Source organism: Lynx rufus, unplaced genomic scaffold, assembly GCF_022079265.1.
Source record: "Lynx rufus isolate CCGP_SWC_20201006 ecotype Redwood Valley unplaced genomic scaffold, mLynRuf1.p SCAF_50, whole genome shotgun sequence".
NCBI lineage: Eukaryota > Metazoa > Chordata > Mammalia > Carnivora > Felidae > Lynx > Lynx rufus.
Genome location: NW_025814868.1, coordinates 568,965 through 583,869, shown reverse-complemented (window position 1 = coordinate 583,869; position 14,905 = coordinate 568,965). Strand labels below are relative to the sequence as shown.

The following is a 14,905-nucleotide window of genomic DNA, read 5'->3' as shown; positions in this document are numbered from 1 at the left end:
GGCCCAGAGACGCAGGAAGGGCCTTTTGGGGCCTCCGGGCCGCGGCCGGGCGGGCGCAGTGGCCGCGGCGGCCGGGAGGGGGAGCCGGAGCCCGCTTGCCGAGGGCCGGGGGCAGGGGGCGGAGCGCGCAGCGCCGAGCGGACGCGTCTCCGCGCCTCGGAGCAGCCGGGCGCGCGGCACGGCGGGGAGGCGAGCGCGGCGGCGGCGGCGGCGGCGGCGGCAGAGCGCGCGGTGAGTGCCCGCCCGGCCTGTCCCTTCTGCGGCGTCCACCCGAGTGCGGCCCGGCTGCGGGGGCGAGGGGCGCCGAGGTGGCCGGGGTAGGTGACAGCTGCCCCGACCAGGCGCCTCCGGGGTTGGGGGGGGGTGGGGCGTCCCGGGCCGGCGGATGCTCCGACCAGCTGCCGCCCGGGTGTGGGAGGCCGTGCGCGACCCCGGGCGGTGCCGGGCGCGCTCCCCGCGCACACGTGTCCCCACGGGGTGGGTACAGCTGGGGCTACTGCCCAAGCAGTAGAGGCCAGGCCGCGGGGGTGGGGGCGGGGGGGCACACACGTGGGACCCCCGCCGGACTTGTGTGGACACGTGCGTGGCTGGAGTCGCCATGGCCTGGTGGGGGCAGCGTGACCGCCCGGGCCCGGTCTGCGTCCCCTCCAGAGGAAGGGACAGGGGGGCCTGAGCCGGCCTCTGAGCTGGAGTCCGCAGCCCCCAACCCAAGCCTCCTTTGTCTGCGGATTGGGGCCCCTCTGACAGGATAGAAAGCGCCCCCTCCAACGGGGACGGGACTAGCGGGGGGTGGGGGGGGGGTTGAATGGGAGCCTGTGGCCAGTGCCAGACTGAGCGTCACCCCCATCGCCTTTCGTGGGGGTAGGGGAGCTCCGCGGCTTCCCTGGTGGGAGATTTTCTCCCCGGGTGGGTCTGGAAGTAGCGGAATCACCCCGTGAATGGTCTCTGTGGGCAGCACCGGCCCCAGCCTGCTCAGGTCCTTAGTTTACCTGGCCGTACAAGTGGAGAAGGGGACAGTGAGGACGGACAGCCCTGGGCCTCAGGCCTGGCTCTGGAGGCCGGGTTCCTGTGGCAACAAGAGGGGCAGAGGGAAGGCCTTCCACAGCTGTCCCATAAGCAGGGGTGGGAACCACGGAGTGAGGACGGACAGAGGGGATTTCGGGTCCACTGGACCCCTGGCCAGTCTCCCCAGGCAGAGCCCCTCCATGTCACGGCTGTCGGTCCAGCGACCGTCTTCCCTGTTCCATTTTGCAGACTGTGGCTTGTGATGTGGGGCCCCAGGACTCACTGTCTTCTCAGGCTTGGGATCTCTGGGCCTGCCTCATTGCTCCCCTCCTCATCTTGACGGTCTGTCTGACTTCGGGACCCCCGTCACCCAGGTGTCCCTTCCCTTGGGTGGGAGGTGGGATCTGGTGGTGCTGCGGGAGGCAGGTGCTCACTCAGTTCCCCAGAGGGCAGGGGTAGACCTCTGGGAGACCAGAGGGAGGACCCGGACCCTGCCCCTGACAGCCTAGGGCAGCAGAGAGCTGGCTGCGGCCAGCCTATACGTGGCAGAGGGTGGGGTGGGGGTGGGGAGGGGAAGGTCAGGCTGAAGTTCAGAGGTCACACCCTTATCTGTAGGATGGGGCCTGGGGAAGCAGGTCCTGAGGACTGAGGCCCTGGGCGTGTGCGTCGGGGGCCCTTGGCAGGGCAGAGGGCTCTGGGAGTGCCAGTCCTCATGCCCTCTGGACCTGGCAGGTGAGTGGTCCTATGGGCGGCAGCCAGTGGCCTCTGGAGACCTAGCCACCCCTTCTCTGGTGTCTTTAGTAAACGGGTTCGTCTTCCTGTGCCCTAGGGTGAGGTTTCCACGAAACGTGTCTTCATCCAACATACACACAAGTTTCACAAAGAGGAGTGGGCACAGACTCCTCCCCTCACCCCCCTAGGGACCAGATATTCTCCATATCTGTGCCCAGGGTGCCTGGGCACAGAGAGCGCCCCATTCTCTGGGTCCCGGAGTCCTAGACAAATCCAGCCTGTGGGCTGCAGACGGAAAGCCACTGGGCAGCTGGGGTCGCGGCAGCCGTGGGCTGGGGTGCTTGTGGGCAGCTGGCTTGGCTTGGCCGGGTCGGCCTGAGTCAGGCCCACCGCCCCTTGGGCCGATCAAATCTCTGAGGCTGGCCCTGCCTCTCCGAAGCCGTCACACCCCTTCCCATCCCTTCTCCCAGGGCTGCGGGGAGCCTAGGCGCGCCCAAAGTGAAAGAGAAAGTCGCCCCCCCAAAGGCCGGCCCCGCCCCGCCCAGCGGCCAATCCGTGCCGCCGGCACCTCCCTCGGCCACTGGATCTCCTCTGTGAGCCCCGCGGGCTGGAGTCCTGGAGGAGCTGAGTGCCGTCCTCGGGGTGAGCGGGACTGGGGGCTTCGGAGGTGATGGGGCCGGAGGGCCGGGGACACGGGGGATGGCTGGCCTGGGAAAGCCGAGGTGAAGGTCGCCAGTCCTCAGAGGGACCACGGGTGTGAGCCAGCCTTGTGACCCTGGGCGGCAGTGCTGCGGGTGGGGGCCCCGGCAGAGGCAGCGGGGCCGGCCCCAGGACTCTGGGGGGCCCCCGACAGGAGGCTCCTGAGCTCGGCTCTGGCTTTCCTGCCCTGCGCCTAGTGAGAGGGGCCCTGTCTCCTCCAGCCCCTAGGGTGGATGGGGGAACCAACCACATCGAGCCTCAGAGAGCCAGCCATCCCCTCCCAGCTGCCCCCTAGCCTGTGCCCCAAACACCCCTGAAGCTTCCGAAGCCCCGGTCTGTGTGTGTGTGTGTGTGTGTGTGTGTGTGTGTGTGTGTGTGTCCGTCCGTGTGTCTGGGAGAGAGATTCCTGGGAAGGGTGGACAGGAGGGTGGGTGCAGGGCTGGGGTGGGTGAGCACGGTGCTTGTCCGCGGGGAGGGGTCTGTCCTCGAGGAGCCACGGCAGTGGAGCCGGCTCCTGGCGTGGTGTCATCTACCTGGGTAGCTGTGAGCTGAGCTCGGGCTGGGGGGCTCCTCGGCGCCTCCAGCCCCATCCCGAAGAGGGCAGGCACCAGCCGCCGCTGCTCAAGGATGAGGGGGTCACCCGCAGTCCAGGGCTGAGACGCCCGGCCGGCCGGGAAATTGACTCCCGGAGAGGCGCCTGGCCCTTTAAAGGCAGAGTGCGCTCACGTGTGTGTTCAGTGTGCACGTGAGTGTGTGTGAGCGTGAGCGAGGCCAGCTGGGAGGACTCACAGGCAGGGGGGTGGCTGCGGGGAAAGCAGGTGGCCCTAGAGATGGGGCCACGGGTGGGTGAGGGGCTTGGTGACCCGGCACGAGAGCTGGGGAGGGCGCCTGGGGGGGAAGCTTACTTCCCTGATGTGCCTCTGTGTGGCCTGTTCCTCCCTCTGCTGATTCCTCACCCTCTTCTAGAAGAGAAGTGGTGGTTTTGAAATTCCCCAGAAAGTGGAGGACCGCCCCTCCCCCTCTGTCCCGCCCACCCTCTGCCGCCTCTACCTCGTCCATCCGTCTTCCACCGTCCACCTCTCCGGCTCCTACCTGGGCGCGCTCAGTTAAATGGCTGATAAGCAGATCAGGTCAGAACGCGACCCTGCCTCTGGTCTTGGCTCCACCCTACCCCGTGTGTCCTGACCTATGGCCGGGGAGGCCGCTCTCCTGACGCTCCCTCTGTTCTCAGTCTGCCAGCCAAGCTCATCAATGGCGGCATCGCCGGGCTGATCGGGGTCACCTGCGTGTTCCCCATCGACCTGGCCAAGACCAGGCTGCAGAACCAGCAGAATGGCCAGCGCGTGTACAGCAGCATGTGAGTGTGCGAGGGGGAGGGGGAGGGGGTGGGGGGGGGGGAGTTCGTGAGGCTGCGGGGGCGGGCAGTGCGGTGAGGCTCAGACTCCTAAGCCCTGCTCCTGCCTCCCTCACCCTGTTCCACAAAAGGGGAAACTGAGGGCAGGGCAGGCCTGGGGAGCTCTGTCGCCGGTCCCCAGCTCACCCCCTCCCCTTGGCTGCAGGTCTGACTGCCTCATCAAGACCGTCCGCTCGGAGGGCTACTTTGGCATGTACCGAGGTGAGGCCGGGGGTGGGGCAGGCGTGGGTAGAGGGGCCCGGCTGGAGGAGCTGGGAGGCAGGTGGCAGCACCAGGCAGGGCGGCACGCTTGGGCCAGGTGTGTGGGTGTGGACGTGACCCACGGGGGTCTGGGTGCTGGGCCAACGACACAGGGTGGGACCCGCGGGGAGGGCAGTCCTCTGCGGCATCGCCCCCACCCCCGCTGCCTGCCAGCATGGCAGGACACGGTGTCTCTACCATGGTGGCTGCAGCCTTGTCCCTCGGCTTCTGGGCAGGTGGGGCTCCATCTGTGCCGGGAGACGGGAGGGGGTGGGGGTGCTGCTGCAAAGCCGATTAGGAGACAATCCTCAGGCCTGGATCTGCCCAGACGCCGTTCGAGGGGCTCGCCGCTGCCTCCCCAGCAGCCCTGGCCCCAGCAGCGTGAGCACCCCGTCCTCCAGGGGAGGTGCTCCTCTGGGAGGGGGAGAAGAGAGCCTGGAGGAGGCACTGCCCCTGTCCCTGCCCGGTCCTGCCCCGCCTGGCACCAATGTGGGTGAGAGGGCAGGAGAAGCGGGCCAAGGAGTGACGGGGGCAGGGCTCTGCCAGCTGGGAGGCTAGTGCTGGCTGAGAGCCTCCCCAACCCCACAGGAGCCGCCGTGAACCTGACCCTCGTCACCCCGGAGAAGGCCATCAAGCTGGCCGCCAACGACTTCTTTCGATATCAGCTCTCCAAGGACGGGTGAGGGGCTGGGGGCCAAGGTTGTGAGGGGGAGGGGTGTGTGTCTCCTGACAAAGGACAAAAGCTCTGCCCTCCTGTGCCCCTCACCTTGACTCCCTCTCCGCCTCCTGCCCAGGGAGGGAAGCGGATGCCGAGTCAGTGGTGCTTAGGCCCCAGTGGTCCTGGCCCCCGGCCACTGTGAACTGCCCCTTGCGGGGTGGGATTTGGGGGGTGCTGACCAGCTCCCCTGTCACCCGAGGGTGGGACCGAAAGGGTGGCCCGTTGGGTACTTGAGACCCCCAGCTTTTCCAGGGCTGCGTACGTGAGAACGGTCCTCCCACCTTCCCAGGCCCTGCTCGTGGGGCCATCTGTCTGTTGGGCTCGGTGCCAGGGCTGGAGGGCGCTGTACCCCCACGGGACTGCGTCCGCCTCTCCCACTCCCTGTACGCTTCACCCCCAGGGAGGCAGGGGCTTCAGCTTCTGCGCCGCGGGCCTTACTCCTTCCCCGCAGGCAGAAGCTGACCCTGTTTAAGGAGATGCTGGCGGGCTGTGGAGCTGGCACCTGCCAGGTGATTGTGACCACCCCCATGGAGATGCTGAAGATCCAGCTTCAGGACGCCGGCCGCCTCGGTGAGGGTGCAGGGCGGGGACGCAGAGCTGGGATGGGGGCAACAGCCAGGGCCCCGCTCCCGGCGCCCCACCCCCCCTCGCAAGCAGGCCCATCCCTTCTCTCCCCAGCCGCCCAGAAGAAGATACTGGCTGCCCAGGCCCAGCTGTCGGCCCAAGGGGGCGCCCAGCCCTCCGTGGAGGCCACGGCCACCCCCCGGCCCACAGCCACCCAGCTGACCCGGGACCTGCTTCGGAGCCGGGGCATTGCCGGCCTCTACAAGGGACTGGGGGCCACGCTGCTCAGGTCGGTGGGGGGGGACGGTGAGGGTCAGGGGAGGAAGGAGGGAGGCCTGGCCACCGCACACCCGCAGGTCACCAGCGTCCCTCCCTCCCCCCCCCCCCCCCCCGCCACAGGGACGTCCCCTTCTCCATCGTCTACTTCCCCCTCTTTGCCAACCTGAACCAGCTGGGCCGTCCGGCATCCGCGGAGAAGTCTCCTTTCTACGTGTCCTTCCTGGCCGGCTGTGTGGCTGGGAGCACGGCTGCCGTGGCTGTCAACCCCTGTGACGGTCAGTGCCGGGGCCACAGCTGGGGATGCAGGCCCAGGGGTGGGGTGGGTGGTGGGCAGGGCCCCACGCTGATCTGCACGACCCGCCTCTCCCCCCGCCCGCCCCGCAGTGGTGAAGACCAGACTCCAGTCGCTGCAGCGCGGAGTCAACGAGGACACCTACACTGGGTTCCTGGACTGTGCCAGGTGGGAAGGCCCCGTGGGGGTGGGGTGGGGGGTGGGCCGGCCCCAGCCCTGACCGCCCCGTCCCCCACAGGAAGATCCTGAGGCACGAGGGCCCCTCGGCCTTCCTGAAGGGTGCCTACTGCCGTGCCCTGGTCATCGCCCCGCTGTTCGGCATCGCTCAAGTGGTCTACTTCCTGGGCATCGCCGAGACCCTGCTGGGGCTGCTGCAGCCGCCCCAGCACTGAGCCCGGAGGCCACCCATGCCCTCCAGCCGCGTGGGACCAGAGCGGGGCCGGAGCCGGGTGGCCTGCCCAGGACTGAGCGAGAGGAAGTCTCTGTCTGCCTCTCCGCACGTGGATGGGGGGGGAAGCAGAGGAGGGGCACAGGGTCCACGTGGGTGGTGCACACAGGGGCCCCCGAGGGGTCCTGCCTGCACGACCATTGGGATCAACGTCGTATTTATGTAGAAAGCGCAGAAATCTTTACATTCCTGGAGCCAGCCCCCGCCACAGCTCCGCCCCGGCCTGAACACCCCCAGGGACAGAGCTGGTCTCTGGGCTGGGGCCCCCAGGCCTGGGCTGGGCAAGCGGGACCCTACCCTCCAGTCTACCAGCTCTCGTCCCCGAGGCTTGGCCCCTAGTCTACAAAGGGGACCCCGCACAAACCTATTTATTAACTTGCTGAGCACAAGTGCTCTGTCCATCCTTGTGTCCGTCCGTCCAGCCTCCCCTTGCCGTCGCCCTTCTCGCCTCAGCCCGGACTCCACATTGCCCCCCAGCCAGCCTTGCAGGAGGTCTCCTGCCCCCCATATTGAGCCAGGAGTCCCAGGTGCAGGGGGGTCACTGGGTTCTGACTCCCAGGGCAAGCCCCCCTACTCTACCGTGGGACCCAGCATCCCTCCCGGTGGGGCCTCTCTACCCCCACCCCAGGCTGGGGACCCATGGTGTATAAGGTCTGTGTGCATGTGAGAATGTTCTGGGGGGCAGATCGTGTCCACCAGCCCTCAACTGGCCTGGCCTCTCAGAGATGGGGCTGTGGCAGGGCCGCCGGCCTTACCCACGTGGCCAGGCAATGTGTGCGTGTTTGTGCCGTGTGCTCTAGGCTCCCCTCTGACCCCATCCAGGCATTTATTTTTCCAGCCTGGTTCTTGTTGCCTCTCAGCAGACCCCTCTTCAGAGACACCCCCCTGCCCCCTGCCCCCCGCCCTGGGTCTGGGATTGGCCAGTGGGGAGGGCAGGCATGAGGACCAGTAGGAGCCTGGGGGTACCCACTTTATTTCTGGGGGCAGTACGTGCCCCCCTCAGCCCTCCCAGGGCCCACCCTACTCTCTGGGCCTCTTCTTAAGGCCCCTGACCACACTCCAGAAGTTCTGCCCTCCCGGGACCCCCCTCTTTCATTGATGTTGTGAATTGAAGCCGGCCTGCCCCCCACCCCTGCTCCGCCCCACCCCAGGCCATGTGATTGTGTTGGTGATTGATCCTGATGTGCTGGTGCTGTGTACCCCCACCCGGGCTCCCTCCCCGGAGGCCCCTTCCCAGTGACACTACCTGGGGCTCAGGCCTGGGCCCCCCCCCCCCCACCGAGTTCACGGTTGTTCCTGGGAGCTGTCCTCTCCCACCACATCTGTACCTTGGAAGCTGCTGCTGCTGCTTACAGAATTATATTTTTTTCTTTTGAAGAGATTTAAGAAGTTGTAACTTTTTGTGTCTTGTCCTGTAAGAAGATAAATAAATATTCTAAGTAGATACCCTCTTCTCTGAGATCTGTTGGAACCGACTGGGGGAGGGCAGTCTTCTCTTTGGGACTGGCCTCCCTCCTGCAGACCTCCCTCTGACCGCCCACCCGCTGACCGGCACCGGGCCTGGGCCAACCACCGGACTCCTGCTCTGGCTGGGTTGGGGGTGCGGGAAGGGCAGCGTCCACCCCTTGCTTTCCTGACTGCAAGCCGCCTTGGGGATCAAAGGCGGAGCTGGGTTTGGGGGGCCCCCGGGTGGCTGCGGGCGGGCGGAGCCGGCGGCGAGGTAGCCCCCGCCCCCTCGGCTCGCTGCGCTGAGAGCAGTGCATTGTGGGAAACTCCCAGTCCCCGCAGCCGCAGCCGCAGCCGCCGCCCGCCCGCCGCCGGCCCTGGTCCCGCGGAGAGCGCGCAGCGCCGAGGTGGGAGCACCGGGAGCAGCAGCGTAAGGCACTGGGGTCTCCGGGGCCGGGGCGGCCCCGCGGGGCGGATCGCGGGCTCTCGCCTTGAAGGTCACTGGGGGCGCGTGCGGGGCCCCTGGCTCGCTCCAGCCCGGCGGCTCCTGGGAGGGGGAGGGGGGTGACGTCAGTGTGAGACAAAAATAACGGGGTGGGGGGGTGGGGAGGCAGACCACCTGCCCTTTGCAAACTTGGCGCCCAGCAGCTGGGTGCCCACCCACAACGGCAGGGCTTGCGGGGCCGCTGGAGCTCCCTGGGAAGCGGGCCAGCAGCTGGGCTGCTCTCAGGACACCCCCATCATGCTGTGACCTACAGGTGACCTTCAGGTGTGGTTAGTGTGCCTGGCCTGGGTGGAAAACCTGGGCTGCTGCTTCCCAGTGGGCGCCCTCTCCCCGTGCAGGTGGGGGTGGAGGCGGGAGGAGGGGCTGGGGGGTTCTAATCCTCACGGAGGAGAGGCAGACGGCTGGTGTCCAGGTCTTTGGGGAGAGCGGACTCGGGCCCAGCTCAGCGTCCCCGGTACCCCCAACTCAAACACTGAGGGTCTGGGCCAGGCCTCTCCTACAGCCCCGAGCCCCGATGCTCTGCCCTGGCCCAGATTTGAGGGTGCTGGGACTGACTGACGTGGTCTGTCCACTCCGGGCTCACACCAGGAAACCGCCCCCCTTGCCCTAGAGGCAGGCGCAGCCTCAGACTCGGGAAGGACTCCCTGCCCTTGAACTGGAGCAGGCGAAGCTGTCCTTGGGGTGGGTACCAGGGGCTGGGGAGGGGCGGATGCCTTCCAGGAGGCACAGGCCTGTCACCGCCTGTCTGACTGGCTTCTCCAGCCTCCTGGGGAGACACCTCAGGTGTGTTGCATTCCTGCTGTGGCAGCCTGGGGCCCACACCCACCCTGCTGGCACCAGAGAGCCCAGACTCTGGATTCCTGCCCTGCCCCCTCTCTACTTGGACCCAGTCTTCCTGAGACGGTATCTGGTTGGTTCTGCCCCAGGCGCACCCTAGCTGCCATGCCCTACTTTGACCACATACCCTCCTCGGGGCCGGGTGGGGTCTCACTTCCCCATCAAGGGCCTCCCTACCCTGGCGTCAGATGGAAACAGCACGTGTATGGGCAGGACCATTTTGCAAAGGAGGAAACTGAGGTCTCTGGCCGGTCTCCTCCGGCACCCCCGGCCTGTTCAGGGCCCAGAGGCTCTGCCTGTGTGGTGGGAGGGGCTTCTCAGGGAGTGGTCGGGGGGAGGTGGAGAGCAGGCACCCAGAGCTGGGGGTTGGTCCGGAGAACTGGACAGGGTCCCTACGGGGGCAAGGTGGTAGGGGCTGAACAGGAGGGCTGAGTCTCTGGCCACAGCCTCACTGTGTCTCTCTCCAGGCCTGGATAATGCCCAGGAGTGAGCTGTCCTGAGCCGCCGTGGTCCAGCTACCTGCCTGTTCACGCACACCCCACGAAGCCTGCCAGCACCACCCGCCATGGAGCCCAGAGGGAAGCCGGCCAGTAGCCCCAAGCCCGACGCCAAGGCTCCCCAGGCCGCTGCTGAGGCCAGAGCCCCGCCAGCTGTGGACGGCAAAGCTCCCTCGGCGAAACCTGGGAAGAAGGAGGCCCAGGCAGAGAAGCAGGAGCCTCCAGCGGCCGCCACGCCACCGGCTGCCAAGAAGACCCCTGCCAAGGCAGACCCTACGCTTCTCAATAACCACAGCAACCTGAAGCCGGCCCCTGCAGCCCCCAGCAGCCCGGATGCAACCCCCGAGCCCAAGGGCCCCGGGGACGGCGCTGAGGAGGACGAAGCCCCCAGCGGGGGCTCAGGGGGCCGAGGCCCTTGCCCCTTTGAGAACTTGACCCCGTTCCTGGTGGCTGGGGGTGTGGCTGTGGCAGCCGCAGCCCTAATTCTTGGTGTGGCCTTCCTGGCCCGGAAAAAATGATGGCTGGTGCCCAGGTGGGGGCCCAGCCACTTCCTGTACAGACCTCAGGAATGTAGTGCATGCCGAGCTCACACACAGCTATGTATACATACGTACATACATGATATACACATATATACGCGTTTACCCCCACATACACCCGGAGGGAGAGAGCCGGACAGGCGAGCAATGGAAACCAGGCCCCCTCACTGGCCCCCCAGCACTTTCCCTTCCCAGTCTCTGGGGCAGAAGGAGCCCAGGCTCCGGAGTTTACTGAGGAACACGAGACAGAGCTCCAGCTTGGGGCAGGGGTCTTGGCCGGGGGCAGTGGAAAGAGTGGACTGTGAGTGTGGCCCACCGCCTCTGGGCAGGTGCGTCCACAGCGGACCCACTCATGTGCGCCAGCTTGTGCCGAGAGGCCCCAGGGCTGGGTAGGGGTCTGGGACGGGCTCTGGCAAGGGCCCAGCCCGTGTGGAGACATTAAAGGGTACGGCTGTTTCACTCTCCCCATTTCTGCTCTTTGTTTGTAGCTGGGCAAGGTTGGGGGAGGTCCATCTGGGCGGAGCCGGTGCAGTGGGACCCCATTTCTGCCCTTTGTAGCTGGGCAGGGTTGGGGTGGGGGGTGTTCCACCTGGGCAGGGCCGGAGTAGCGGGGCTGCCCTGAGTCAAATAGTCATAGGGGCAGACCTTCTATGCCACCCCTGCCCATCACCTGAACCCTGGCTGGGTGGACACACAGCCCAAAGGCCGGTCTGGGGAGGGGGGCTCCCATACTTCACCCGGCTTGTGCTCCAGGGGAGCCCCCGAGGCTGGGACCGCCTCACTTCCTGCCCTGAGCCTCCTCCTTGTCCTGGGGCCAGCTGGGAGCCTGGCGGGGAGGACGGGGATGGGGGCGCATGGAGGGGTCCCTCCCGCCTCTCCCAGCACCCTTTGATTCTAACAAGCGTATACGTGCAATAACACAGGTAGAATAGAGCTGCTTGGTGGGTGATCAGCACCCACGTCCATCGCCCCTCTGTGCCTGCAGGGACACTGCTGTGCAGCCCCTCCTTAGCACATCTGGTCCCAGCTTGGCCCCTGGCACGGGGACAGCGGGCAGGCTCTGGAGGGTGGCCCTGGGCACTGCGGGAGCCCGACGTGTCCTCGCCTGGCCAGCCAACCACAGGAACCCCGGGCCTGAGTGGAGGCCAAGTCTGAAATAAACCGTATTGTTCAATGGCTGGGCTGGTGTCCTCACCTACATGGGGCCGGGGGAAGGCTTCCCATCCGGGGTGGGGGGTGGTCACACCCACACCAGCAGGCTTTCCGGGGAGGAATGGGGAGCTTCAGGCGGCCCTCGCCGGCCCCTCCTGCCACCCCTATGCCTCTGATCCTGGGCCCTGCCGCACCTCAGGCACCCACAGCCGGGCCTCGCTGCCCGCCCTGACCCTAGATGGGCTCCTGCCCGCAGGCCTGGGCTGCCAGCCACGGGAGCAGCTGGGAGCCTGGCGGGGGAGGACGGGGCTGGGGGCGTCCGGGGGGGCACAGGGCAGGGCTGGGACTGGAGCAGCGAGGACACGGGATGCGGCAGGGGGACCTTGCTCCCCAGGCTGACCCTCTGGCCAGCGGGGCCGGTGGGGGGTGCTTTCTCCGCCACTCTCTGCAGTGAGCTCCCCGTCTGTGGGGGGCACAGAGGACGCCGTGGAGGTGGGCTTTCCCCTTCGTACCGCCCCGCTGCCCACAGCTCCCGGAGCCCACTCTGGCCAGACGTCCCGCTGGACTGACCCCGGCTGCGGGCAAGGCTGCAGGCGCGTGGGCTGAGGGAGCTAGGTGCCACGGGCCCCAGAAGTGCTCCCGGGGGTCTGCCACCTTGGGCCCCTCCTGCCCCCAGCCTCGTGGAGCTGGCATGCCCGCCCTCCCAGGGTGCGCACCCCATCTGGGTGTCTGCTCCTCAGGCCCAGACAGGCCCTGAAAGCTTCCTCGGAGTGAAAACATCCAAAACAGACCTGACGGCCTCGCCCGGCCACGCCCCCTCCGGGTCCAGGAACCTCCTTCCGACCTGGCTGCTCCGGCTACCCGGCCACATGGGGGCGCCTGCGGGGTGGACACTGCCCAGAGGTCCGGCCTCCTGCCCGGCGGCCCGAGGGCGCCCTGGCTGCCCTCCGGCCACGCGGGGACACCCGCCACCCGTCTGCCGTCCAGTCCCCGCTGCCATTTTCTCCACTCTGTGGCTTGCTCCTTAAAAACAGACAAACCCCTCTGATATTTCGGAGGATTTTTGCAACGAGCAGAGGCGACCGTGAGGACGAGTCCGGAGTCCAGAGCTTGGCCTTTGACACACATATCCCCCCGAGGCTGCCCATCGGATTCACCGGTTCACAGCACACTCAGGTGGTTTCCAAACGTTTGCAACTTCAGACACAGCAGAGATGAAACTCCTTGTAACTCCCCTTGTCCCATGTGTCCTGGGGTGGGACGTGTGTGTGATTCCCGTAACATAAAATGTACCGACTCTTTTGTTTAAGTGTTTACCTTGAGAGAGCGCGACAGCAGGAGAAGGGGCAGAGACAGAGGGAGAGAGAGAATCCCGGGCAGGCTCCGCACTGTCAGGGCAGAGCCCGACCCAGGGGCTCAAACCCACGAACCGTGAGATCATGACCTGAGCTGAAACCAAGAGTCATCGCTTCACCGACTGAGCCACCCAGGTGCCCCTAAAGAGTACCGTCTTCACCGACTCTAAGCGCGCAGCTCAGGGGCACTGAGCACGTTCACGCTGTTGTGTGGCCGTCCCCACCCTCCATCTCCAGAACTTTCCATCTTCCCAAACAGAAACTCTGTCCCGGTGAAACACGAACCCGCGGCCCCTCCCCCAGCCCCGGCGCCCACCGTCCGCTCTCCGTCTCCGGGAATCTGGAGACTCCAGGGGCCTCGTGTGAGGGGATCACACGTGAGCATCACGTCCCCCGGGTCCATCCACGTGGTGGCAGGTGGCAGAGCCTCCGTCCTCGTCAGGGCCGAGCGACAGTCCTGGGTGCCGACGGACCGCGTCCAGCCATTCGCCGTCGGCGGACGCGGCGTCGCTTCCGCCTTCTCGCTGCTGCGAGTTAACGCTGCTCTGAACGTGGCCGCGCACAGACCTCTGCAAGGCCCCGCAGCCTCTTGTCTTGGATGCGAGGCGCACCGGGACCGCTGGGTCATGCGGGGGGGGCGGGGGGGTGCGTCTTGAACCCCGCCGCTCCGTCTGGTGCCTGGGGGCCGGCCGTGACAGCACTGCTCCCCTCTCCACCGCGACCGGGGGTGGGTGAAACACTCCAGCCCAAACGAGGCAAACTGCCCTCTTCTGGTGGTGTCTATTGGCACTGATCTGACGTACTCCTCTTCACAAAGTCCTTGGCCAGTTGGGTCTCCCCTTGTGTGATTTTTCCTGTTGGCGCCGTTTGCCCGTTTTTCTGGTACATGGAACGCCTTCCTCTCATCTGCCTGGGGGACTTCTGTAGGTGTGTTGCGTACGAAGCCTGTGCCACACTGCAAACGTCTTTACTCGGCGGCCGGCTTACCTCTGGCTGGGTCTCCTGAGTGCAGAGCTTCTGAAGCCCGAGTCGATCCCTCGTAACCACTGTTCCCTTCAGCGCATATGCTCGCGGATCTCGGTTAGGAGGAAGGACACTTGCTTATCGCCCGCTAATATTCTCGGCATTTGCTGGTGTTTAGTAAATGCCATTTCTCGGGGCGCCTGGGTGGTGGCTCAGCCAGTGAAGGGTATGACTTCGGCTCAGGTCACGGTCTCACGGTCCGTGGGTTCGAGCCCCGTGTCCGGCTCTGTGCTGACAGCTCAGAGCCTGGATCCTGCTTTGGAGTCTGTGTCTCCCTCTCTCTCAGATATGAATAAATGTTTTCAAAAGTGTCATCTTCTAATCTGTCTGGACCTCGGGTTTTGTGTGTGGAGTCAGCTGGAAATCCAGTTACTTCTCTTCCATCAGCAGATCCGACGGAGCACAGGGGGGTCCCCGTCACGTCAATGACACCACCTCTGGCTGTCACCGGTCAGCACAGTCGAGGCCTGTTCTGAGCCTGGCTCAGCCAATGCCTGCCCGCTACCTGTTGGTGTAGCTTTGTGACATCACTCGGTAATAATCTCCTGTTTCTTTATTTCTGATTTCCCCACATGCTCTGTTACTGGAGTCGCTTCCCTGGGAATGTTAGAATAAGTTAGCCGAGGTCCGGCGGGCCCCATGTGGGGTTCTGACGCCCAGTTTCTGTCTTGTTGCGTCCGCAAATCAGCAATGTAGGGACCTTTCCAAAATGAGGCAAACTCTGAGGGATAATCAGCGCTGGCTGAAATTATTGTTACTACAGAACTACTTTTAAGGTCTAAAAAAAGTACCGTGTATGGAAAAGTACACACAGGGGCGCCTGGGTGGCTCAGGCGCTTGAACGTCTGACTTCCGCTCAGGTCATGATCCCGTGGTTCGTGAGTTTGAGCCCCGAGTCGGGCTCTGTGCTGACGGCATGGAGCCTGCTTCTCCCCCACTCATGCTCTCTCTCACAAATATTTTAAATATATATATATTCATATAAAAGAAAAGTACGTACAACAGGGGCGGCCGGCTGGCTCAGTCAGTAAAGCATGAGACTCTTGATCTAGGGGTTGTGAGTTTGAGCCCCACATTGGGTTGTAGAGACCACTTAAAAAAATAAAAACTTTAAAAATGTACATGCTCTAAATCTAAATCACACTTACAAGGACATCAGA

At 65.4% G+C, this 14,905-nt stretch overlaps 2 protein-coding genes across 4 annotated transcripts; both read left to right on the top strand.

Annotated features, from left to right (window-relative positions):
* Positions 1-204: 204 nt before the first annotated feature.
* SLC25A22 (solute carrier family 25 member 22) lies at positions 205-7,835 on the top strand. Of its 3 annotated transcripts, none has more exons than XM_047100625.1 (11): positions 205-231; positions 2,208-2,379; positions 3,406-3,566; positions 3,668-3,793; positions 3,996-4,051; positions 4,679-4,769; positions 5,260-5,378; positions 5,487-5,661; positions 5,772-5,926; positions 6,036-6,111; positions 6,182-7,835. In XM_047100625.1, the coding sequence occupies exons 3-11, from the start codon at positions 3,547-3,549 to the stop codon at positions 6,333-6,335; spliced, it is 972 nt and encodes a 323-aa protein (XP_046956581.1). In that variant the 5' UTR covers positions 205-231; positions 2,208-2,379; positions 3,406-3,546; the 3' UTR covers positions 6,336-7,835. The 3 variants fall into 3 exon arrangements, with proteins under 3 accessions (XP_046956581.1, XP_046956579.1, XP_046956580.1); XM_047100623.1 differs by having other exon boundaries at positions 3,403-3,566; XM_047100624.1 differs by lacking the exon at positions 205-231 and adding an exon at positions 295-317 and having other exon boundaries at positions 3,403-3,566.
* A 373-nt stretch (positions 7,836-8,208) lies between these two features.
* On the top strand, positions 8,209-10,683 carry CEND1 (cell cycle exit and neuronal differentiation 1). Its single transcript, XM_047100622.1, has 2 exons — positions 8,209-8,267; positions 9,647-10,683. The coding sequence occupies exon 2, from the start codon at positions 9,745-9,747 to the stop codon at positions 10,192-10,194; it is 450 nt and encodes a 149-aa protein (XP_046956578.1). The 5' UTR covers positions 8,209-8,267; positions 9,647-9,744; the 3' UTR covers positions 10,195-10,683.
* The last annotated feature ends 4,222 nt before the right edge of the window (positions 10,684-14,905 follow it).